The sequence below is a fragment of the Pygocentrus nattereri genome, chromosome 8, assembly GCF_015220715.1.
Source record: "Pygocentrus nattereri isolate fPygNat1 chromosome 8, fPygNat1.pri, whole genome shotgun sequence".
NCBI classification, from domain to species: domain Eukaryota; kingdom Metazoa; phylum Chordata; class Actinopteri; order Characiformes; family Serrasalmidae; genus Pygocentrus; species Pygocentrus nattereri.
In genome coordinates, this window is record NC_051218.1 from 19582577 (window position 1) to 19610306 (window position 27730).

General features: G+C 39.9%; 1 protein-coding gene across 1 annotated transcript in view; it reads right to left on the bottom strand.

The window, feature by feature from the left end:
- gpc3 (glypican 3) overlaps window positions 1-23188 on the bottom strand; it is a 217337-nt gene extending 194149 nt beyond the window's left edge. Inside the window, exon 1 of the mRNA XM_017707063.2 lies at window positions 22689-23188. Within this exon, the coding sequence (XP_017562552.1) occupies window positions 22689-22860 (172 nt within the window). The 5' untranslated portion in view covers window positions 22861-23188. The remainder of the gene's footprint in view (window positions 1-22688) is intronic.
- Window positions 23189-27730: the final 4542 nt, after the last annotated feature.

The window sequence follows — 27730 nt, forward strand, 5'->3', positions numbered from 1 at the left end:
TACTAAATAAAAGATCGGGGTGTGTAAACTTATGAGCAGCATTGTATATGGTAAGTGAACCTGATAAAATGGACAGTGTGTGGATACAAGATATGTGTAACTAATAAAGTGGCTGTTTAGTGTACAGTTCTTTTAAGAGATAGAAAGATGGAGGAGGCCTGTAACCTAGTAATCAAGTATCATTTGATCTTACCAAGCTTTATGTAACATCTAAAGAGTTGTCAGTTATTTATAACATGATGTAAATGAGATGTGCGAGTGTGAAGTTATATTCCATTATATTAATATACTCCCATGCCAGGAACCTATTATCTGTAATTGTATTAGTGTAGGAGGATGCTTTAAATTGCAACTTCTCATCAGTCTAAATATCCAAATATTTGTAGGCAACATATTCATTACAGCTTCATGGTACACATATTATGCCAAGAGAATTTGAAAGAATCCAGAGTAGCATGTCCTTCTTTCATTAAGCAGAAGTCTGAGGACCCAAGAGGATTTCTGCATTAAGTTAAAGCCTTTCTGATTTTTTTCTCTGGCACAAGAGTCTCAGAGAGATGCAAGAATAAATCACTGTGTCATCAGAATAAAAATGCACTCTACTTTTTCAATTAATTCATCAGCCTCATTAATACACAAAGGCCCAAGTATAGATACTTGCTGAACCCCATTTGCGACTTCTAAAAGCTGAGACTGTGCACCATTTGCATCAACACACAGGGGTCTAATTGTGAATCAAAAACATGCACGGGTTGGCAGGGAGTCTCACCCAGTTCCAGATTGTAAGTTCTATAATGATCTCTGGACTTCACTGGGGAATAGAGAAGACAAACACAAAGGCTGAACAGTCCTTGCAAAGAAAAAAAAAAAAAAACAAGACAGCAAGTCATGCCTTGTCATGATTCTGTGGTTATTTGATTTGAAGAAAATAGCTAGTGTGCATTTAAAGCATGCTCTGCTGTCCTAAAATGAGGTGGATCAGTTCCATAGCTGCGGCTAAATGTATTAAATTTGTCCATTTGATGCTGCCAATGAGCTTTTAGCATTTAAATCCATTCCAGCTCGGAAACAGCATTCAAACTGCAGAAAAATAATGGGTGTGTCAAAATGATTTAACCAAGATCAGGGTTGGTTGTTATTTTCTCAAAAGCACAAGTAATTCCTCAAACTACATGTGAAGAGCAGTGGTAGACCAAGTCTAACGTCCAACTGTAAAGCTAGGGCTGGATTATGAAATTTTGTGGCCCTTAGGTTTTAGAAAAATTTTAGGCCCCGTATACAAAGACTGTATGTATGGCTGCTGTCCATAAAACAAGTATCTCTGAAATGGCAATTTTTCTGGAGAAGGCAGAAACATTCTTTAAATGTAAGTTAAGGAAGTACAAAAAAATGGTGTAACAAAAAAAAAATAAAAACATCAACAAACATTAAGATACTTTTTTTAGACAGCAATGGAATGCTATGTAAAAACGATGACATCATAACAGGGTGACTGAGTGCATTATCCATTTTGCACCCAAATGTGCAAATCTATCATTACACAGTTTAAAACAGTCATTTGAACCACAGCTCATAAACGTTTGCATGTCGACTTGTGGATCTCAAAAGCCCCTCACTCTGTGTCGACCCTTGGCTCCATATTCTTCATTCATAGATGATGCATTGCATGAAAAAAAGAGCATTAATCAGCAATCACATTAACGGCGCAGTTTCTTTGAGCGTATTGCCCATTTGCTTTTATTGGAGCTGTTGCTTGTGCCCTGTGTTCAAAATACCTGCTAGTATTTGAGGGGTCCTATGCTGGCTACTCCAGCATTGGCTGGCTGCTATCTCACTCACCATAGCTGTGCTGCTTCAATGGCAACAAAATGTTTGATTTTACAATCTTCTTTGTAGTTTGGTAGCACACTCTTCCACACTTTTAATTGAGATCTCCCTCGTCTCCTCTTTTGTCTTTGGTTTGAGAAATGAGTAACAAGTCACTCTTTGAACCAAGCTCTTATTTTCAGATTTAAAAATATGAAATGGCATATTGTAAAGTTTTACTGGGGAGATTAGCGTTTACCCTCAACTAATGCTCTGAATTCAGTTCAGAAGGCCTTTGTAATTAGTCGATGAGGTGAATCAGGTGTGTCTAATGAGGCAGCGTGCTGAAGTCTGCAGTCTTTTGGCCCGTTAGGACTGGAACTTGACACTAAACAATGTGGGATAAACATTGACCTTTCCCCAAATTTGTATTTGAGCATCTATTTTAACCTAACAAACAGCATAACTTTATAGTACATTTACTTTCAGGGTTTTTGATTGAGATGTCCATGGGGTCCAAAAGGTTAATTAGGACCCTCTGTATTGTGCACCTTGCTGTCTGACATTTCTTGAGCACAAAATAATGAATTATAGACAAGGTATCATTAATTAGGTGATGGATTACAGTCCTCAGGAATAATGACATGGTAAAAATTCATACACTTAGGTATCAAGCAATGGCAAATCATACAGGCAATTAGGGTTTGAGGTATGCCATGATTACAGTTTGTAGTGTGGTAAACCATCTAGCTGAAACTCATACATCATTAACACTTAATTAACACTTCTGAGTAAGAACAGAAAAGAGAGATGCGGGATGGTTTGAAATATGTAGTTATTAAGGATAATGAATGAGTGAAATACATTATTTTGTGTAGCTTACACTGTTTGGCCAAAAGTATGTGGCCACCATAACCATTACCCACCCCTTCCCTACCTTTGTAGCTATAATAGCCTCCCCTAACTATAGGTTCATGCAATGAAAATGTTACTGAATTACTATGTGCATTTATATGAATGTACCTATTGTTCTAACCAATAAAAGTGCATATCTTAAATGGCATATATGCAGTCAACAGCACCGTTCCCCTGTGATCATAGCTTCTCTCTCTTCTTTCTTCAGCTTGTGGCTTCTTGTTACAATGGAGGCTCTTGAGGGGAACTGTAGCTTTCCACTATGTGATGCTCTTGCTAGGTCTCCCACAAAAATGATCCAGCTTAGCCTGCCAAAAGTGCTTAAAATATTGCTTTAAAAGCCATTTAAAACTGTATTTGTAATGGAAGTCTGCAATTGTCAATTCCATCATTGCAACATACAGCATCCGAGCAGCTGGGCTTTGGTCTGGACTACTATGGGTGGTTTGCATTAACAACATTAAACTAATTTGTGGTGCATTAACATGTTTGACCATCCTAACACTTTAGGATGTATCTCTGACAGCCTAAATTCAGATTTTACTGCTTTCAAGGAAGCTCAAACATCTTGTTAAAGAAGCCAAAAAAAGTTCCCTGTGATTTGAACACTGCCTCCACAGAATTATTAACAGAACTTATTACAGAAGTTTCTTTGTTTCTTGTACGTCATATCTTTATCCGATTGAAGAGCCTTGTACTCATTTTGAAAAGTAAACCAATTTCATGATGTATTTTGGCCCTCCCACTATACAACGAAGTAGACCAGGGGTGTCACATTGCAGTCCTGGAGGACCATGGCCCTGCTCAGCTTTCTGCCTTCCCTGTTTTAACAAGCTCTGCACTAATTATCAAGTGCTTCCTGTGCTGAATCAGGTGTGTTAGTCCAGGAAAAAAACGTGCAATGTTGCGCCCTCCAGGACGGAAATATGACACGAAAGCTGTAAATGGCAGTGCAGAGAAGGCTAACACAGTCTACGTGTCATTTACACCAGCATGAGTTGCAAAGGTATCAGCTTCTAATACTTGCAAAAAGCAACTGAACCTGACAGGCCAAATCTGAACTGAAGTTCCATGGAAATTTTAACTTGGCAAAAGAGAGAGTGGCAACAGAAAACAAGCACATTAAGAGGAACATCTTGCAAAATGAATCTCCCAAATGACAGGTGATTTGTTGGCAGCGCCTGCACTAGCCATGGCTTGTGAAGGTTATTTGACAAAAGAAACATGATTGGATTCGCTAGGTTCTATTGAAAGAGACAAACTGGGGCCGGCAACTGAAAGTTCTCATTAAGTATGAGCTTCAGTTCATATACTGCATATACACTCAATCAGACAGTGACCCTGTCTGACGAATTTTAATCTAAAAGTGTGAATCGAGAGGCTGCTAGAGAAGGATATCATCTGGCTTCCGTGCAAAAAATCAAGGCTGTGCAAACAAATCAAATCAAAAGCCAAGGTCTGTGTATGAAATAAAAGGCAGTGAAGCAATTAACGCAGAAAGAAAACCTCTTCTCTGCGACCTAAATTTAATCAAAAAGCTTGTTTTCATTTATTCATACAATATCCTATTTCATAAATGGCAATAATTCATGGTGTCCCCAAAATTAATGGGTTCGTAAATATCAGAAGGAAACAAGGAGTGATGTTTCGATAGCACTATCTAGAAGACTACATGGAGGGACTAAATCTCTATATGAGAAACAAGAAAAAAAGAGAAAAAATGCATCTGGCTCACTAAAACTCTAATGTGCTGTGACAAACTGCTTCTCTATCTCAACAATCTTCTGTGTGTGCAAACAGCACCTCTTTCCAGAACATAGCTGCTAAACTGGAGGCAGGTGAGCTGTTTGTGTATGGGCTGCCGGAGGGGGTGGAACTGGCTTGATTGATAGCGCTGTAAACAACCATCAGAGGTGTCACACTTCTTCAGCTCGCACATAGAGGGGGAAGAGAATGGTGATATAAAGATGGGGCGAGGGGCGCAGGGGGAGGTGAGCAGGGCATGGCACAATTTGGGGAGAGACAAAAAGGTGCTTCGTATTCGGCTGGCTGTTTGCAGCACTTTAGAAAAAACATCATAGCTGCTTATAGTTAGGCATTAGATCACAGAAGCCACATGGGGCCGCAGTGATACAAGATCATCAGGATAAGTGCCTGATACTGACAGACGCCAGGCATATGTATCAACCGCAGGCAAAGAATGAAGAAGTCTGACTGATGAAAATAGGTTATTCGATGAATAGTTGCAAAATGCATGCCTGACTGAGTGACTGACATTTGCTTGGAAGCATTTTGTGACTCCTAGAAAATGCACCTACTTAACTTCACATTGTATCCTTATGAAGGAGTCACAACATTTTAGTTCGTACCAGTTTTTAAAGCATCTGGCACATTAATTATACAGTGCAATAATTATTGGCACCCACTGTATCGATTTGAAATGTGAAAACTAGTTAATCAGCTAAATCTCACTTTGAAAATCTGAGAAAAATGGAACCTTTCATTGAAGTAGGAAAACAAAAACCCTTAGCAGCAAATGAAACAAAATCATGTGTGTCATAATTCTTGGCACCTCTGCATTAAGCAATTTGTACCAACATTACAGCAACAACACTTTTCCCTAAACTGTTTGATGAGATTGGAGAACAAGCAATCTGAGACCACTCCTCAATATCTCCTCCAGGGTCCTCTCTTTTGGGTGTTCCTCTTCAGCTTATGCCACAGGTTTTCAGTGAGGTTTAGATCAAGGGACCGGGTCATGGCAAAAGCTTGATTCTGTAGTCTGCAGATTTGGACACGTTTTGGATTATTATCCTGCTAGAAGATCCAACCACAACCCAGTTTTAGCTTTTAGGCAGAGGCAGCCAGAATTTCATTTAAAATCTCTTGGTACTTCATGGAGCCCATTATGCTATTTATCCTAAAAAGGTTCACAGAGCCTTTGGAGGAAAAAGAACCCCAAAATATCACAGATCGTGTATCATGCTTAACAGTTGCCAGGATGTTCTGTTCTGCATAATGATCCTTCTTTTGTGCTTTGCTTTTTGCCTCATATGACCACAGAACCTGGTTCGAGTCAAAGTTCCAGCAGTGTCTGGAGTCCAACTCCAGGCACTCTAACTCTAGTAGCATCTAACTCTTGGCACTTACATTTCTTGTTAGATGAAAAAAAGAGCTTATTTCTGGCACACCTTCAGAATACATTATTGGCATGAAGATGGCGTCTTCGTTGTAATTTTGGAGACTTAGTGACTCCAAACCAAGATTTGTGGGGTTTTTGGAGAGTTTTCTTTCTTCAAACCTTACTCCTAACTGTGCATGGTAGTAAAAGACACATGTCCTTTTCCAGGCAGGTTCACTACAGCTCTAGTTGTTTTAAACGACTTAAATGTTATGTTATTGTAACAATGGAAAAGGGCAATTTCAGGCATGGAAAGATTTTTTAAGCTGTTGTTAGATTCAAGGTCAATACCAATGCTAATATCTGTGTATTTTTTAATTTTCTCCATGTTTATGAACAACTAAACAACTCTGTATTGCCTCATATGTATACAGTCACAAAGTCATGGATGACTGCTTCCAAAAAACCCATGTGGACATTGGACTTGGTACATGTGTTCTTCTTAAACTTTTCTTTTTTGAACTAAATTTCTTACAAGTGAGATTAAGCTACTTAAGAGCAAAAATATTTATGACTTTTATTTTCACCTATGATTTTGACTTTCACTCTTTATATTGACTAGTGCTTCTTTAGTTTACCACTGCTTTTATTGTCCAACTGTATTGTCCTTGTTTCAGCTTATGGGAACATTTAAATTCTTGTGTTATCTTTTGAGCACAATCAAAATCCAGATTCACTCAAAACAGTACATTTTTAACACCCATCTGGTCAATGTGGCAATAAAGGCATATTTTTGGTTTCATTTAATCTCATTTGATTTCTAACTTCTGTAAAGCTGAAATCTCACTAAATGGAACATTTCTGGCCGTACATTTCACAGAGCAGATACTGAAATAAGAACAGTCTATCAGGCAAGTGTACTTAACTTTGCAGGGCTAATTTCGTTATTGATTGGGGGGGTTTAGCAGAGCAAATGTAGCCCTAGGCTCTAGACAAACACTGAGAAGATTCAGAATTCTGAACCTCAGCAATGATCACTAGAGCAGGCCAGAATCTATAACTGCTGGTAGGCATAAATTTGTGCATGGCAAAACAAATTATCAAGCCATATAATTCTGTCCCACCATCAAGCGGCCATCAATGTGACCTTAAGTAAGCTACATGAACCTACATGCTCCAGGCACGTTATGGCTGTAGCCCTCCATAAGTTTAATGGATACAAAGTACATTAGGTAAGTCAGAAGGTGTAAAAGACAGCAGAAGACTTTAACTTCATCCTTCTTGCCCTTCTTTGTCTTACTGCGTTTAAATACTAGTACTGATTAGATGAGATGCTCCCAAATTGTTCTTTGGATTCACAGAATAGACCTTTGTAAAAAACAGTATGCTGAAACATAAATAATATATATAAAATTAAATGAAAAATCATTGATCTAGTAAGCCCAGAATATCTGCCAAGGCTGAGTAAATACATTTATTTACCTTAAAACCTTTCATAACCTCAGACCTGAAAATGAACTGCAACATATTCTAGCACACTCACATACAGCACCACAATATGAAAGAAAAATAACAAGGAAGGAAGTGCCAAATCAGTCAGCCAGCAAATTTTGTATGCACACTGACAGGCTTAATATCCTAAATCAATACTTGCAAAGGACCAGCGACAGATACGATCAAGCTAATTTCAGATTGCAGGGCAAATTTATTAAGCAGTCAATGGCACGCCAAGCGGAGGGAGAGCACAGGTATGAAAGGAGGGAGAAAGCAGGTGGATTTGGTAATTATCTGCAGCGAAACAGACAATTTCATCTGCCTGCCTGTCGTTTGCAGATGATAAATGTATTTCATTAGAAAAGTTTGGAGCCGAGAGGAAAAGTGAAGGCCTGCGGGAAAAGGCTTCTCCCCAGAGACACACAAACAAAGACTATATCATACTGTCTAAATAAAGACTGCTCATAGAGACTGACATGAACAGGTGAAGCTGGTTCTACAGAGATTGGAAGGAGAAAGCCTTAGAATTAAAGCCTTATAGGTCAATCATTCTACCTCATTGTTCACAATGTACAACGTTATACAAGCAGTTATGACTTCTTTATACAACAGCTCACCTCCCCCACCTCCAGTTGTCTTTCTGTCCATGGACACCAACACTATCCTGCAGCGTTCCAAGTGCATCCAGTATAGTCTCCCCCTTCCCTTCATTTTAGTCTCAAACTCCAACATAAATTCCACCTTCTGTTTCTTCACAGCAAGCGTCCTGTCCCCCGTCTCCTCACTGCATAAAAACAGCTTGACGCACATCTGGATGCAACACGGAGGAAAGGCAACTTGGCAAAGCAGCATCATGCCTGCAAGAGTTAATTGGCAAAGTTTGTTTCACACTCCCCTCCTCCTTCCCTCTGATGTAGCCCACCTCTGGTCCTGGTACCCCTATCCTGCCTATTTTTGGTGCAACCCCTGCTCTTAACACATGTGAAGGAAAGAGTCCACAGATAACTCAAACCCAAAGTCAAGCATGTCCAATAGCAGCAAACGACACTGGAAAAGTTTGGGAACTCCTGGCCAATTCATATACTTTGTTGATCTTGACGTGAAAAGGAGCAAACACAACCTTTGCAGCACACTATTTCAAAAACTACCATTATCCTACATTTGATTAACTTAGATATGAAATGTCTAAGTTAATTCATTTAGATAACTAAATGAAATAGTAGCTGTGGCATGCACAAACACCATACTAATTCAGTACATTTTTAGCTGTCCCTTCTTAAAATTACACCCTGTTCCTTGCAGAATGCTTCTGACTCTGTGATTTTCTTGGACTGCCTTGCATACACAACACGTACCCACATATATTCAATGGTGTTTATGTCGGTAGATTGCGAGGATCATTCCAAAGGCTTCATTCTGTATTTCTTGAAGTAGTTCAGGGGGGATTTTGAGGTATGTTTTACATCATTGTGCTTCCCTGTTTTCTGCCCTTTTCATGACTGACTGTTTTATATTTGTTCCCAGAATTTACAGTGATTTAGTCAAGCCTCTTCTTCTATGTACCCCTACAATGTTTCCTGTGCAACTGACTGCCACACAACCCCAAAGCATAACCGATGTTCTTCTCATCAAATGCTGCACATTTTTACTCAAAATATAGCTTTGGTGAGAATTAAAATGTTCACTTCATCAGTCCACAGCACTTGTTTCCAAAAAGCCTCTGGCTTATCAACATGTTCTGCATGCCTCAGACATTGATGTTTGGGAGGAGATTGTGTAAGTAAGGTTTCCTCCTCATGTATGTAATGTAACTGTGCATTTACACAAAGAAAAACAGGACAATCCTCTTTTTGCACTGCTTATTGAAAAAATCTGCTTTGTGAACTGCCCTCTGATATTACTAATCAGCTAATTAACAAGCCCTTCCTGGGTTGAAGTGGGTGTGTTAACTCTGCTGAAAACTGTGCAATATAAGTTTATTGCATGCCACCCTGTATGACAGGATGCCAATAAAATCTTGGCCAAACACTGTGGCAGACTATGCCATAAAATTTATGGCCACACTTGCTGCCAGATTATGCGATAAAGATTCTGTGATCACCAGCCTATATCACAAGAAAGATGATGTTCATTTCCAAAAGAAATGATAAATAAAGATGTAATAAAACAGAAAACCAATAAGTAAAGAATTCATATTAGTCAGTCTGTTTTTTAACTTGGCAGCAATCACAATCTGAGATTTAGGTCCAAAGTCTCTGACAGCTAACTTATTTGGTTGCCAGAAAACTAGTTTCACAGGGCCAGACATGATTCTGTAACAAGAACACATATCTGGGGACAACTTGTTAACCTTTTGGTGACTGTGGCAAAATCCACTGCTAACAAGGTTTACACCTCCTCCAGAACCCATCCCATAGCCCTCTAGTCAGTTTTCTTTTAAAGCCCAGAGTGCAACCAATAACACAAGTAATAACACAAGCAAAACAAGCTAGCTAGCAAAATGCTATTGTTAACTAATGGAACTGTTTTCCTTCAAAAGAGGTAATGTTTATTTTTACTGCACATAATGTGTTCACACATGTGACACACATCTATGTTTAACTGGAGCTTTCTGGGGACTTTTCAGCCAAACTAACTTCTGTTAAATTCATGTGCTAACGACAGTCTTGTTGTCTGGGTTGGACAAAGTTGACAGGTGCAACATCACTCCCTAATTTGAACCACCTTAATGGAGAATAAGACTGATTAAAAAATGTCATGTTTCCACCCACATTTAGCCCAGAACTGTTTGTCCCAGATATTCTCATTACGAGAACACGTCTGGCCCTGCGAGACTCACACCTAAAAAGATGGTTCTTCAAGTTTTTAGTTGAAGGTTTTTTAGTAAAGAGAATGGTTCTATATGGAACCATGAACATTGAAAGAACCCTTTGTATGATCAAAAGGGCATATAAAAGAAGTGTTCTTCTACTGTTACAAACTTGATATTATCAAAATAGAAGAAGCCCATTCAAAAAGCTCCTATATATATATATATATATATATATATATATATATATATATATATATATATATATATATATATATATATATATATATATATACATACATACATACAGACACACACACACACACACAGCACTCAAAAAATAAAGGGAACACTCAAATAACGCATCCTAGATCTGAATGAATGAAATATTCTCATTGAATACTTTGTTCTGTACAAAGCTGAATGTGCTGACAACAAAATCACACAAAAATCATCAATAGAAATCAAATTTATTCACCAATGGAGGCCTGGATTTGGAGTCACACACAAAATTAAAGTGGAAAAACACACTACAGGCTGATCCAACTTTGATGTAATGTCCTTAAAACAAGTCAAAATGAGGCTCAGTATTGTGTGTGGCCTCCACGTGCCTGTATGACCTCCCTACAACACCTGGGCATGCTCCTGATGAGGTGGCGGATGGTCTCCTGAGGGATCTCCTCCCAGACCTGGACCAAAGCATCTGCCAACTCCTGGACAGTCTGTGGTGCAACGTGGCGTTGGTGGATGGAGCGAGACATGATGTCCCAGATGTGCTCAATTGGATTCAGGTCTGGGGAACGGGCGGGCCAGTCCATAGCTTCAATGCCTTCATCTTACAGGAACTGCTGACACACTCCAGCCACGAGGTCTAGCATTGTCCTGCATTAGGAGGAACCCAGGGCCAACCGCACCAGCATATGGCCTCACAAGGGGTCTGAGGATCTCATCTCGGTACCTAATGGCAGTCAGGCTACCTCTGGCAGGCACATGGAGGGCTGTGCAGCCCTCCAAAGAAATGCCACCCCACAGCATTACTGACCCACTGCCAAAACGGTCATGCTGAAGGATGTTGCAGGCAGCAGATCGCTCTCCATGGCGTCTCCAGACTCTGTCACGTCTGTCACATGTGCTCAGTGTGAACCAGCTTTCATCTGTGAAGAGCACAGGGCGCCAGTGGTGAATTTGCCAATCCTGGTGTTCTCTGGCAAATGCCAAGCATCCTGCATGGTGTTGGGCTGTGAGCACAATCCCCATCTGTGGACGTCGGGCCCTCATACCATCCTCATGGAGTCGGTTTCTAACCGTTTGTGCAGACACATGCACATTTGTGGCCTGTTGGAGGTAATTTTGCAGGGCTCTGGCAGTGCTCCTCCTGTTCCTCCTTGCACAAAGGCAGAGGTAGCGGTCCTGCTGCTGGGTTGTTGCCCTCCTCTACGTCTCCTGGTGTACTGGCCTGTCTCCTGGTAGCGCCTCCAGCCTCTGGACACAGCAAACCTTCTTGCCACAGCTCGCACTGATGTGCCATCCTGGATTAGCTGCACTACCTGAGCCACTTGTGTGGGTTGTAGAGTCCGTCTCATGCTACCACGAGTGTGAAAGCACCACCAACATTCAAAAATGACCAGAACCTCAGCCAGAAAGCATAGGTACTGAGAAGTGGTCTGTGGTCCCCACCTGCAGAACCACTCCTTTATTGAGTGTGTCTTGCTAATTGCCAATAATTTCCACCTGTTGTCTATTCCATTTGCACAACAGCATGTGAAATTGATTGTCAGTCAGTGTTGCTTCCTAAGTGGACAGTTTGATTTCACAGAAGTTTCATTTTCTTGGAGTTATATTGTGTTGTTTAAGTGTTCCCTTTATTTTTTTGAGCAGGATAGATAGATAGATAGATAGATAGATAGATAGATAGATAGATAGATAGATAGATAGATAGATAGATAGATAGATAGATAGATAGATAGATAGATAGATAGATAGAACCACTTTCTTTACTAAAGACCCTTGAGGAACTGTATTTTTTGCTGATGTACCATCATATATGCCACAGTAACGACTCAAAGTCTACAGGTCGTAACAGATTGTCTGAGTGTACAACTTTGCATCAGTGCAGGAAAAACACTAGTGTACTGTGCACAGCACTTATAACCACTTTGGTATCACTTTTCACTTCAACCTATTAAAACAAAACCCTCTTCCTTCCCTCTACCTTTCCTCACAGCACCTCTCAAACTGTTCACAACCTTCCTTGAGTTCACCACTCTCTCCTGCAGTATGATGGCAGGCCTGAGGCCGGAAAACATTGCCACACACAGTGAGAGAGAGAGATGCTACACTTCTCATCCACCTACTCCTCTCCAGCAAGCCTAGAGACATGGAGCACAACCAAACTGCATGCATAACCAAGTTCCTAGGAACCAATTACGAAGATATCAGCATGCAACTTTAAAGCTGCGAGGGCAAATAACAGGCTGTGTTAAAATATAGAATGTGCTAAAAGGACATCATTAGGGGTATAAATAATAAATTAACACCATTAGGAAGCAAGGGAGCTCTTGACAGTTTCTCCAAAGTCTCACACCATCTCAGATTGCTAAAGCAAGATCATGCATTAAAGAAAAATGAACATGATTAAATCATATTAATGTCAGAGGCCAAGTGAAAGAACAATGTGATTATGACCCAAGGTCCTGCAGGAGCTCGAACAGTAAAAGATTTTATGTTTGCTCTACTGTCTTCTTGAGTCCCTACTGGGAATGCTCACTCTTTCCTGCTTCTTTTTGATAGGTTAAACACCGTGCCATGCGTAAAATTCGGGACATGACAGATTGGTAGAATAACAGGCCGAAATGAACGCTCCTACTTCACATTAAGCCCTGCAAATCTAAGTGGAATAGTTTAATTGAAAGCCTGGCCTCAATCATTACAAGAAAATTCCATTGCTAGAGGGGCTCATGATCTATCACCTTCACATGAACGACTTAAAAATGACTTCACCAGGAGCTTGACCCAAATCATTACCGCATAATTACAGAAGCTACAGGGACACTTACCAAGATCTGAGGGTGCTGCACTACCTGAGGGGATGTCTAGTGCTCGCTGACATGAGAATGACAAGTCGCTTCACTGTTTGTTATTTCCTTTCTTTTTTTAGCCAAAGACATGAAGGTTTTTTGTTTCTGCCTTTTTCTGTGATATTAAACTCAACAGGGAATTAATTATCCAACACACACATGGAACATACTGAAGCCTCATCTCTGCCATTACGATGTCCTTCAAACAACACTGCAGCTCAGCACATGCTGAATGCTGTCTTTGTTCCGGGGGCACAAGAGCTCTAGTAATGCTGTCTACAATTAAAGCCATTAAAGCAAAACAAGCGTCCCACAAATGCTTAACTGCATATAAAGCCAGCTCTTGAAGGAGGTCGGCCTTGTTCTATCAGTTCCCCATGATCCATGCGCATAGATGGGCAATAACGTAGTTCTTTTCTATCTCATTTGCATGAGACAGGCAGCTGAGAGAGGGATGCTGCTTCATCTCAGCTTCACTCCACATGAATCCCAGGACATTCTGTCTCCAGCAGGAGCTGACCTCCTCTCCTCTGCTACTAATTACTCCAGCTTTAGAGGCCTGAGAGAGGCCTTGTTACAGTCAATTCAAATACAACGAGCTAGGGCTCCTTTTAGTCTTAGATGGTGCAGTGGTGTCATTTAAAAAAAAAAAAAAGAAACAAAGCTTTAAAAAAAATTCTATTTGTTATGGTAAATCTAGCTGTGGCTGTCTAAGAAATCTGCTTTCAACTTTGGTGATAACATTAAGTAAGGTTAAGGGCATCTTTTTGTTTTTATTTTTCCCCTCTGAGGTCCACTTATAAAAACACGCTTTTATCTATAGATAAAAAAAATGAATTCTCCTCACTTTAAGACAAAATAGTTTGATGTGACATCCAAAGTTTCAAAACATATTTTTCACTTTCTAGTCCATTTAAAAGCACAGAGTTTTCAAAAGAGCCAGTTTTGAATTCACAGTTTTTCTGACATCACAAAAACCAACGCATTTACATATATCCACCTATTCATCCCACAGCAGTTTAGCACCACCCATTCATGTTAAAGGTATAAGGGGTGTTTCTCCTTGTATTACTTTTGGAATGAGGCCCAACACAGGTCAATAAATCAGAACATAGGTATTATCCATATATCTGTTTTAAAGGGACAGTAACAACAACAGCCTGTTTAAAAAAAGACTGAGATAAGTTGTCATAAAGATTATTAATGACTGTGTTTTTATGCAGAAATATCTTACATTGGCATCAGTGAGAAAACAAGAGAAAAAGTACAAGAAAAATGTTGGGTATGGGCCCTTTAACTTCAGTGTAACTAGGTGGAGCTAAAAAGCTGAATATGCAAATATGTTGTTTTTTGCAACATCACAAAAACAGTGAATGTAAAATAGGCTTTTTGTTTTCAAGGCAGTTTAGTTTCCATTTACAGAAACTACATAAGGCTTTTATTCAAGAAAAAAAAGGATCAAGGTTCAAGATATGGGGGATATTTTAACAGCAGGCCTACACTGGCCGTCAAGCTCACATTAAAAATAAAGGTGCCAAAAAGGGTCCTTTGCAGCAACGTCATAATAGAACCACTTCTAGTTCTTTAAAAAGCCATCCATATGTTTTCCAGCAACATTAGTGAACGTCAGGATTTTCTCCATATACAGAGCATTATAAGCTTTTCCATTCACTTTCCAACCAAGGACATAGCTCCTCCTAGTTTCTGGTATAATATGAATAAAGACAAAGGCCAAGCAACATTCGGTGGCTTTTCACAATCTTCTACATACTTAAAATGATGGTTCTTCAAAGGTTTTTCAGTAAAGGGAATTGTTTTTTCAAGCATTTCAAGCATGAGTTCTATATAGAAAAAAAAATCATGCTTACATGGTTCTTTTCATGGTGAAATTGATGACTGATGGAGAATGTGTGCATATGGTTCTATATAAAACACTTTTGAAAATGGTTCTATACAGCATCAAAAAGATAACAGTAGAAGAACCCTTTTTGGTGCTATACTGTTTTCACTACAGTTTTTATCTGCAGGTGCCCTTTAGAAAGCATTTGTCCACACTTGAACACAGTGTGCCATGTTTATGCACCAAAAACAGCCTAATCAGCCTAACTGATCAAGTGTGGACAATCTGGTTCCAGATCAGTTTTAATGGGCATCAGGTTCGTATTTTTACAGTTTGTCACAAGTGCTAAAGTTGCTACATTCTGCCATACAAATCTGCCACCTTTAATATGGTGACCTTCCTTTAGAAACTACACAAACAGCCGTCACTATTCTGACAAATTCCTACAAATGATGAGTTTGGCCAAGTCTGAGAGATGCTGGTTTGGCAGTCAGAGTGACTGTTTTTAGGAGAATGGCAGTACCTCAAGGACAGACAGCGAGCGGAGGACAAAAATGTAGCTATTGTCCAAGTTTTCTGAGCGTCAGTCCACAGTTTGTCCTTAAGGACATGGAGTTGTCCTTTATGCTCTGACCTCCAGCTCTCATTAACATGTTCCACCTTCTCCTCTTGGGCAGGGAGACTGGGATGAGCAAGGCTTCCGCAGTGGAAAGGAGAGAGAGAGAGAGAGAGAGAGAGAGAAAAAAAAAAAACACCGGCTTTTTGGTTCCTTGCCCCTTGGCACCACATGCAGTATGATTAGAATTCAGCTCAATCTTGCAGGCCCCTTGTCTCCGCAACAACTCCCTCCTTTTCCATCACAAAGTGAACACTAAGCATCATACTTTCTAGCGTAAGCACAAAGAATTCTCGCTCTTGATTTGTGGGAAAAAAAGTCCAATGCCCATACTGGTGAACTGCTTTTTCCCCATCCCACTCACAAGCACCACTGGAGGTAGCAGCTGGCAAAAGAACTGATGAAATAATGACTCAATATCTATGACTAACCATCCCACATAGGCAGTACGTAGAAAGCTGTATGAGATTACTAAAGTTACAGTGTTCTCAATGCAGCTAGTTGGACTGCACTTCAGAGAGATGCGCTGTTGCAAACAAGCATGATTACACAGCTCCCACTCAGCGTTTAAACGCTGAACCGTGAACCAACCAAAGTTAACAAAGTCAAACATGAGTATGTGTGAACATAGCTAAAGGGTAACTGGAAGCTTAAAGTGACCCATATCCTTTATTTATTTTGTGTGGTTTTATGTACCAAAAACAGCCATAATTTGTTTTTACACAACCATTTCCCGACTTCTTTTTTTTCCCCTTTAGAAGAAAACAGGTTATTTTTGTTACTGTGTCTTTGAGACTGATACTGTATATGACCAAAGGTCATGTGTACCTGATCATCACACCTATATGACACACCTTGTAGGACATCCAAAACCATGGGAAATAACATGAAGTTGCCCCCTGCCTTTTGGTCACAACAGCCTCCACTCTTCTGGTAAAGCTTTCCACAAGATTTTGCAGTCTGTGTGTGGTAATTCACGCCCATTCAGTCAAAAAAAGCATCAGTGAGGTCAGACACTGATGTTGGACGAGAAGGTCTGGCTTACAATCGATGTTTCAATTCACGCCAATAGTGTTCAGTGGACCTCGCCCTGTGTCATTCTGGAAAAAGAAAGGGTCTTTCCCAAACTGTTACCAGCTGGAAGTATATCATTGTCTAAAAAAATTTGCATGATGTTGCACTAACATGCCCCTTCACGGGAACTTAGGATCCAAGCCCAAACTCAGAAAAACATCCCCAGCTTCTTATCCCTCCTCTACCAAACTTTAATGTTGGCACTATGCATTCTGGTTGGTAGCATTCTCTTGGCATTCACTAAACCCAGATTTATCCATCAGACTGCCAGATAGTAAAACATAATTTGTGACTACAGAGAACATGTCTCCACTGCTCCAGAGTCCACAGGCAGAGAGCATGATCAGGCATGATCACTCCAGCTGATGCTTTGCAGTGCACATAGTGATCATAGGTTTCCATATAGCTGTTCTGCCATGGAAATCCATTTCATGAAGCTCCCAACAAACAGCTCTTGTGCTGATGTTGCTTCCAGAGGCAGTTTAGAACTCTGTAGTGAATGTAGTGAGGATAGGCAATATGTAAGTGCTATGTGCTTCCATTTCACAATAACAGCACCTACAGTTGACCAGGGCAGATTTAGCAGGACAGTAATTTCACCAAATCACTTAAAGGTGACAAAATATGGCAGTGCCACATTTGGGCTGTGTCCACAAACATTTGCTACTGCTACTGTCCTCCTTTTTTTCCTTCCTAGTGCACAAAAGCATAGAGGAATCAAGGAGCAGAAGGAACGGTGAGAAAAGGCAGAAACTGGGCAAATGGGACAGCTGTTTCTTTTCATCATGAAATTTGATGACAGCTATTAATGAAATGAGCCCATCACAACTTTAACTTCAAAGCATGCCCTAACACAGAGCCCACCTATTTATGTTTGTGTGGATTTCCATAGTTTTTTATTTTATTATACATCAATTACAAAAATACATATATAATTGTATGGAAATCACAAAATATATATAAATATAGTTGGATTGCTCTATGTTTGTCTGTCCTCTCTGGTTGTATCTGTAGGGATACACTGGTGTATTCTCTGCTTGAAGCCGCTTCGGCGGGTGTTTGAAACAGCTTCTCTAATCTCATCCGGTATTCAGACAGCTGATAAGATGCCATTACAAAATCAGTTTTCGGGTCACAGAAAATAAAAAAAAAAAACATAACTTTCAGGGTTTCTGGATAGGGTCTTAAAGCCACTGAGCTCTTCAGCACAACTCACTATACTGTAATGTCTGTCTGTAGAGACTGCACGGCTATGTGCTTGATTTTATACACCTGTTGAAAATGAATGCGGCAGAAACACCTGAACTATTATAAATAATTATAAAGAGGTGTGTCCACATACCTTTGGGCATACAATGTATATCTCTGTAGCTGACCTCTGTTCTGACTGGCTGCCCTGCATTGTGCCTCATCTAAAAAAGCAGTCTGGGTTAAAACACTCCTTATAAGATCATGAATGGGTAGAGCCAAACTGCCACAGACTGAAAAGGTGATGTTATGCAAATCTGTTGACTTTTGTGACATCACAGAAACAGTGTATGTTTTGTGACATCACAGAAACATTTTTACAGTTTAGTTTCTGTATTTGGATTGTGTTAACCAAGGAGGGAATGGCACATTTTAAAACTAAAACAATGCTTACATTCTATGTCAAAAACTTATTTTAATAGAGAAAAGATGTGATTTTTTCCCCAGATATGAGCCGATTAAAACAGGCACACAAGTGAGGAATTGTAGGAGAGAAAACAAACCAAGGCTTTAAATCCTTACTAACGCCCAATATGTGTTGAACCCTCAGAGGAATGAGTTCAATCACAAGAAGGTGTCAGCTGCACTACAGGGCCTGCAAGCACTCCCATTTCCAATTAACATTAAGGTTGTCTGCATTCATTTACCACTCCAAGGCCAGATACGTGGATAGAGTTCAGATCGGGCAGCCTGTTAAATTGGCACGGTTCTCTCTGACCCGTGTTTCTTGGCTGAGCGTAGGAGGCAGCGAATGTTTCACAAAACCATCAGAAACTACACTACCATTATTGATTTACAAACCTGTTAGCGTGAGTAATGATTGGCTTCACCTTAATGCAGTAAAAAGCGCTACATCTCAGGCTTAGCAGAAATGCATTGGTTTCTTCAGTTTCTTCACATCCGCTCTGTAGCATTTGCATTTTGTGGTTCATAATGCAGTTTTCCCTCTGCTGCACCCTCATTCCAGCAGTTAGCACATAAATTGAAGTGGGTGGTGCAATTAGCTTTAAAATCTTCAATGGCATGACACAGTACAAGTACTCTCCATTAACATTTCATGCAACATGTGGAACTGCATCTATCAGTTTACGTAACGAATCAAAATGCAGGTTAATGGTGAGCCGCAATTACAGCTTCCGTACATAAAATCCGGGACTGTGTAAAGGATTAGGTTGACTTTACACTGCCTGTGGCGTGCTACTCTACAAAGCACGCATTCAGTTGGGGCAGTTAGCGCTCTCTAAAGAACAGTGAGGTTTTGTTTGGCTAATGCTAGAAGCTAGTGTAATTTGCAATTACAAGATTGCACCCAGAAGGACATTAGCTTTAATGCTGTAATTGGGAAGTGCTTAAATGACAATGCTGTTAATGCACTTTACCAGTGAACAATGATGGATAACGTACTAAAAGGACATAAAAGCAACAATTGAGAATACAATAACTGCCACACAGACAAATACAACACTTTAAAAATGACTAACAGAAGGAAATGATAACTATAAAGCGATATAAATTACATCATGATTACGCCATCCCTTGAACTAACAACTGAAGGTTGCCGGACATTAGTCTACACTGCAGGTGCACAGAGACATGCGGTTTTATATTTGATGGATTCGGTCCAACAAGTCGATGCATAATACATGGCAAGCCTTTTAAGAAAAGCATGTAGGATTACTTTGATACTCGTTTCCTGTTCCTGTAAGTTATCCCATTTCATTCCTCTCTAACCCCAGCGAGGGTTATATGTTAATATTTCTCCCTCTGAGGACATGAAATGGCGTACGCAAGGCTGTGCAACTGCTTTTGTCCCAATTTAAATTGCAAATATAAAGAATTAAAAAGAAGAACATTACCTCTGAATGTCACTCTGGGAAAACCATTCAGACTCTGTTAGCTGACCTGAACATGAGTTCCTCTGTTGGTTTACTAAGTAAAATTGCATTTGTGTTTTTCAGTGAAACAGGATTCCTCACGAGTGCAGACCAACATATAAAGCTGAAGCCTAAATGAGTTCCAGGAAACAAGAATTGTGTGACATGATGCAATTCATCATCAAATTTAAATGGGTTTGCTGAGATCTATGCTGTATAGTTGTGCCAACTAAGGATGTACCAGTATGCAAATTGTAGGCCAATGCTGATTTGTGAAACTTTTCTTGTCAATATTTGCTGATGCCCAGGGTTTGGATGTAACAGAACAAGTACTGGGAATACATATTCGGAAGGTCAAAATTTCATTTGGTAAAGGCAGGATTCCTTTTACATTTACATGGTAATACTTACCCACTAAATATAAAAAGTATATAACATGTTTCAAATAAACACCATCAGCGTTTGTTCAGTAACATTTAAAATCAGCACACAGCATGTAAAGACTTACCATAAAGAAAAAAAAAATAACTTCCTTAAAAACACTGAAGTTCCTTCTAAAGCCTGAACAGACTGATAAATCACTGTGAGGAGCCAGTAATTAATCCAAGTGTTCAAACTATTTTGAGTAGGACATACTCTAGACATATTCTTGAGTAATAAGATTAGTAATAAGATTATCCTTGGCATTGTGCTAGACATGGGCATGTGTTCCATGGCAAGTTACATACACAACATTAACTGAAAATCATACAGCTACTGATTTTACAGTCATCTTTGCAAGATTTTATTGAGTTATTGGGATATGATGAATTATTGAAAGGACAGTGGGATTATGGGAGCAGCAGTATACTGAAGCAGGTGATGAGAACCAAAATAACAGAGAGTAACTAAATTCTTCATGGGACATTAACATTTTCCCATGGACGGTTGCCATGTGTTATAAATGTATCCTGAATCTGTTACTTTTTCATGTATTGTAGTGAAATACATCACTAAATACATTTCAGAATGTGCATTTAGTATTCAGCCATCACTACTTTTCCAAAGCACATTGCCCAGCCCTTCTGATACCGGTACTGATGCTGATACCTAAACATTTCTGAAATGTAGAAACTGGGACTTTAATTTAAAGGGAAACAAATGTAGTAAAATTAATCAAATCTAGATGTTTTATCAAAGCAAGCCAGTGTCATCTAGAACTTCCACTCTTTCAGAGTACAATATACACATCATCAAATATCAGTTTAAAATATCAGTTAATCCTGTCAGATGACAATTACTTTAAACTTATTTTTGGATACTCATCTGGTTCTGATATCATTGTGCATACCTAATGGCAACTGCTAGTTTTTAATAGGGGTGTAATGATGTACTTTTCTAAGTTTAATATGATTTTCAATTCAAAGATTAATATTCAATTCACTTTTTCAATGTTAAAAAGTCTTGATGCTTTGTTTTTGTTACAAACCACACAGATTAGTTTGGCTCAGAAAGAAAGACATTTTATTTTTAAACAAAAGATGTGCTTATGCAAAGCAGTGATCTCAAAAAGCTGTGCAGCCGAGCTGTAAACGGTACAAACCTGAACTGCCACAGCATGTCTCCAATTTCAACTCCTCAAAGTTAAAATGTGTTTTTAAGATGTTCCACACCTGAATTAACCCAATAATGAACTGTGACAGTTCGTTGTGGTTTCCACAAAAGGTGGAAAATGAGAGCCCTAGAAAAGTCAGAGGGGTGTATCACTGCTTCAGTTTTACATTTCGATACACCTTTGCTTTTGAAAACTGTACAGAAACCGCTACACTTTCAAATTTTCCACAGTGAAGTGTGGAGCACTATGGCTAGTTATGTGGGCCAATCTTCACTCTTCCCTCTCCTGTGTGCAGCTGAGGCAGGATTAACGGTATCTGAAGTGAGAAGGGAGACGTCAAACAGAGTGTGAGTAAACCAGCCTGTCCATCAATTCATCTAAACCATCTTCTCAACTTTCTCCACTGGGAAATGTGGCTGCTCCAGTAAACTCACTAACACAATTCCCACTATCACAGCTCCTTTCTCCAGCTTGATGGGTAATTCACACTGCTTACAAGATGAGAAATACATTTACTTTTCCCCTGGTGACTCTGCCAATCCCTGCACCCCTACAGATGACATGAATATGATTTGATGTGCCAGGGGAGGAGTACAGTAGGTAGCCTTATTACAGCTGCAAAAGCTTTTTACAGCACTCCATTAGCTTGTGCAAACCTGAGAAACACAACTGTTAAACAAGCTGAAAATTACTTCTCATTTCAGTCTTTTAGAGGACACTGCAAAGTGATTGCTTTTCTGCAACTGACAGCAGAACCAGGAATTAATTTATCTAAACTGAGTACGAACCATTAGGGAAAATCCATAGTGATACAACAGGAATTTTTATAAGAGTCTTAGGGCAAATGTGGATAGTTTAGTTTACTACAGAACTATAAGACTGTACTAAAATTTTACAAGCAAATTCAAATACTACATACGTGTTATAGAGCACTAAGTTTCATAGTTTCTTTTATTGTGACTACAGATGTTATTTCTAAGGAAAATGACATGCTTCTAATTAACAGATGGGAAATATAAATAAATGCTATTTTTACATGGATATCTTCACTTTGCCCCACTTCGTTTTTCATATATTTGAGTAGAAATTCGTTATTTTAAGCCCCTTTATTTTAAGAAAAAAACGAACCAGGTAAACAACAGAATAAAACACAGGTTCTACCTGTGCGTCTGAACGCAAGTGGTGTGAAGACACAAAAGGACACCTGGAGCACTGTTTACCTGAGACTGGTGTTTCTGGAGCCCACTTCATACCAGGGTAGAGAAACTGGAAGGATGAACGCACTTCGTGGCAGTGCAGCACCTGGCTGCTGCTTGGCTGAGAGGAGGACACGAGCAGAGCGCACAAAACCACACCGAGCGCCAAGTTTGCTCCACTCATGCTGACTGCCATAGCCGCCGAGCTGGACACGTATCGCAGACAAATGAAGACACTTTCGGAAGAAAAGTAGATGTTTCAGTCATTCAGCAGGAGCTCCGTCCTGATTCCGCCTCCAGATCCACTCCGCTGGTAAAGCTCCCTCGCTTCTCCTCCTCTGCTAGGACACGGCAGCCGTGTAGCTGCATGCTCTTCCTGCGGCTCTCCGCGGCCCCCGTACTGCTCTCTAACTACTCAAACAGCAGATAGAAGTGGCTGCTTGGCGTGAAGAAGCAGCCTCCACGCGCCGCTTTGCTCGTTTTAAAACTCCCCTCTCATTCACATTAGTCGCTACTAATGGGTTGCCAGATACTGTAAGAGACGCGCGCAGACCTGCCTGCTGTTGTCGCCCCCTAGCGTCCGCACTCAAAATCAGCTTAATTGTTACACGCAGCAGCAGTGAATCTGGAAAAAAGCGTGAGAAGACGGCTTTTCATCCTTCTTTCGAGGTTTCTGTAACTCAGAGGCCGCGTCTGAATAGATGACAGACTTCCTTTCCGCTTGCTGTGATTGCGCCCGATCTGGTAGCCATGGGGATCCACATGCTAGTCGGCTCTACCAGTATATTTAGCGAAGCCACGAGCTGCAGCAGATCAAGCAGAAGCAAGGAAATCCAACTATCTGGACGCAGCCGACCAGCAAAGGCCTCTATTTTATTTTGTGCCGCTCAGTTAAATATACTCAAATACATTTTTACGGATTTTATGTACTTCTCAGCGTTCGCCGAGTATTTTCAAAGAGCCAAGTTTTACTTCCAAGGAAAGGAAAGTTTCTCATTTTAGTTTTTAAATACTTTTTGGGCTTTCATTTCATGTTACGTTGCCGACACCGTCTGTACTGGTTTGTCATTGATCACTTTTGAGATTTATCGTGTTATTTTGGACTAAAGGAACCCCTAAAAGAGACCAGTCTAGTCTAACAAACTTCAGTTCCTATGCTTTCGCTGGATGCACTAACAAGTTCCACTGTTCTTTACGTTTCTCGGCGTTTCCTGAGGATGTTCTCAGTTAGCCCAACAACCTGAGCCCAAAACCAAGTTCTGTCCATTACGAATGTAGCTCTGCTGTTTTCCCTTTGGACAGGCTTGACTTTAGGTTATCTGGCTAAACTGAGAAATCCTGCTTTGTGAAATACCCCCTGCAACCTTTGTTTAGATTTCTTTTTTTTTTTTTTTGGAAGGTATGTTTATTCAAGTCATTCATTCACCAAAGTAACTTGGGTATATAAGGGTTCAAGTTACTCTACTGATCTTTGGTTATAGCTAAATTATGTTGATTTCATTCAATACCACACGAATCTGATTCTTGGTATAAAGCCACCGCACTTTATCCCCTCCCCCCAACCCTAACCCCCACCCCACCCACATTTGTAGGACATCACACACACACACACACACACACACACACACAACCACTGCACTGTTTTCTGAAGACTAATACACTTTTGTAGATAAACAGAGCCTTACTGATGTAGTCTACTAAAGTAAAGCTCTATTCAACTTCCTACATTTTCTAAGGGAAGCTTTCATTTGTGCCTCAAACGTTTTGAAAAACATTGAGAAGCTGAATATCATGTAATGAATATTTTATTATAATACCAACATTAAATACAATGACAGCTCATTAATATTCAACAGAAAAAAAAAAAACATTTTACAACTCTGATCATTCCCAAACCATTGTGAGAACCACTGAATGCTACCGTGAACTTTTACTGCCATCTGGTGTTCTTAATGCTGGTTTCTACACGACATTTAGCACCAAGCTCAAGGGCATTTTCAGTGATCAATATATAGATAAAAAGTTGGGTGATTAAGTTACTTAGAAAACAATTCAATAAAAGTAAGCAATGTCCCTATTTTTACAACAAACCATGTTACCTTGCAGGTCATAGGATCTGGCGGATTACAGATGGATACCGTGCAATTTTTAATTTAACATTTAATTACCGTTAAAATTGCAAAGTCATCCACCCGAAAACAGCAAGACAAATATTTGCATGCAATTTCCACTAGAACAAGATCGCAAAACAAAAGCTGAGCAACAGGCCAGGCCTGCTTGTGCTCCTCAGCTGTTAAAACTAACTGTGCACCCATGCAATCCGCAACATGTAAATAGTGAAGACGTATACAAGACTATTGTATTGTAATTCAAATAAAAAAGACATTTTAACATTAGATTCTTTAACGTAGTCTGTACCCTGTAGCAGCCAGTTTTGCATGGATTTGCACAGCATTTTATATTAAAGCTGGATGCAAACCTGCAAAACTCGCCGTCAAACTATACAACAGGGCCATCCTGCAGCGATGGGTCCAACTGTCCTGAAGTAGATGACCGGCAATACGTGAAGTGCACACACTGCAGTAGATCTACATGCACTACCTGCACTGTGAGCACTTTGGAACTGCCAGGACAGTTTCAATACACACACTATGTGAACAGCGTGTAAAGAAATTGAGCATGTAAAGAAAACAACAGTCTGAGCAAGTGTAGAACAAGTACAGCCTCCACACCAGAACAAAGTCATTTCCTCTGCTTCCATTTGATGAGTGTATAGTTTCTCCTGCCAAAAGGAGCACCTAGCGCAGTAGATACTAGACTAATTCACTGACTACACAAGATGCACCTTAGCAGGAAAAGCATAACATAAGATAATGTTGCTTACAGGCATAGACTCCAATCAGAAAACCCTCAGAAGGAACAGAATCCATAGTCATCTTCATACAACCTATAGGACAAAAACAGCAAGCCATCAATACAAATTCCAAAATTACTAAGTAAAAACAGTAAACAAGACTAAAGAGAGATGTTAAAAGAAGCTAAAAAGGAGACAAAGTCTTTATTATGAAAAAGGAAGGTAGTTGTACAGAAATCCTATAAGAATCTTACATTAACATCTTAAAACAGTCTGTTAAAGGACATAATATCATCTGTTAAAGGACATAAGTGTTACAGATTACCATAAGACTACTACAGCAATGCAGCTTGTTTAAGGACATTACAGCCATACAGTTTGTTAAAGGACAAGTGTTGTAGATTACCATAAGACTACTACAGGTTGTGGGTGTTTTAATATATTACAGCTCCTAAAAATGGTCCTTCAGTAAAGGCAACATGGTTTATATATAGTGTTGAACATATTTATGGTTCTTTGCATGGTTACATTTTTTCCTCTTGTTGTATAAGGTTCTTTAGAGGACCCTTCGTTCTCTAAATATAATGGTTATATATATATATATATATAAGTTACTAAAAGGATTCTGCCATTGTTAAACCCATGTTGCTAAGCATGTAGTATTAGATATTTCTTAAAGGTTCTTATTTGTAGGTTATTTGCCTCAGAAAAAGTGTGCTAATTTAAACAACCTGGAAATCTGCTCAAGTTAATTAAAGCACTGCTATTTTTTCCAGTCATTATAGGCGTCATTAAACACTTCTAACGACAATTTATCCATGTGATTGATTTTTTAATGAAGTAAACATGCTGGAACCTCTCAGGTTCGTTAAAAAGAAAAAGTGTGTGAACAAGTTTTCCTAATTATGAAGCTCAATTCAGCTCCATTACTCTGAGTCACTGGGGGCCTCGTACCATCCTTTGGCGCTCAAAATGGAGGATCTCCAATGAGCAAATGGGTGGGACCAAATCCACAGCATACGTCTGTTGATCTACACATGGCACAAAAACTCAAACCAAATTTTAAAAATGGAAAGATTATTCTCAGTTGTTCTCTAGACACACAGGCCCATCGTCTGAGAGACCTCGGCGCGAGCAGATCAGAAGGTCTCTCTCCTTCGGGTCTGGATTATCGTGGAGGAACAATGAGCGTGGTGAGGAAAACACGTCCTCTGAGGACTTCCAGATACCATGAGGATCAGAATTAGAGGGCTTTCCTCCTAGTTCGTTCACATATTTAAATAACGTAACATTACGGCAGGTAAACCTGCAGTTGCACGGCGGGCCTTCAACACAAATGAAGAGCAGTGTGGCCTCGTGTGAGGCCAAGCAGTCCCAATTAACAACGCTTACAAACGAGGGAAACGCGCGTCTAAAACGGGGGAAACGGTGAGCAGCTGAATCACGAAGCTAATTATGCTAAATTTGCAAACTTAGAAATCCCACAGAGGCTGTGTGTTCACCACCCGCGGGTCACGGCCTACACTAACAGAGCTCCTCCAGTTTTCAGGATTTAAAGGTGTGATAGCGGGAACACAACTGATTCATAACGCGTGTTAGGCGGCTCTGTTTCGGGTTCGTAAAGGTTCTGGAGAGTAACCGACTCACCCCCCACCCCCCCATGTAGGCTCTACCTGTCCTCGGTTTAAAGGCAGTGTGGGCGCCATGTGAGCCTTGAGTCTGAGGACTTTGGGTCAGAAATAATCAAACCTACCGAGTGAGGACACGTAGGACCGAGATGAGCCGTTCAGGGCCAACGGTTTCAACTTATTGGGTGAATAACAACAGAGCTGGAGCCACGACTGTGAGCAGCATTTAAAATAACTCCACATAAAACAAACAGCGCTAGTACAAATGAGTTTCTGGCACATATCGTGAAAAGATTACGTTAATCCACAAATGATGATTTCTCTGTCCCAGTATATGGCAGCTAACTCCCGGCACTGTTAGTAAATCAAACAGGTGGTGTTTAGCTGTGGCTTAAAGATTCATTAGTCCAGCAGTAGTTAGTTAGCACAAATTGCTAATATGGCTCAAAATGGGTGCATTTCTCCTAAATTAAGAAAACGTACATGTAACTTACACATTAGCAGAGTGTATTCACACCGAGAAAGAACGAAAGAAAAGGAAAAACGCAGAAAAACAAAGCTTAGTAACGTTACAGCGTTACACC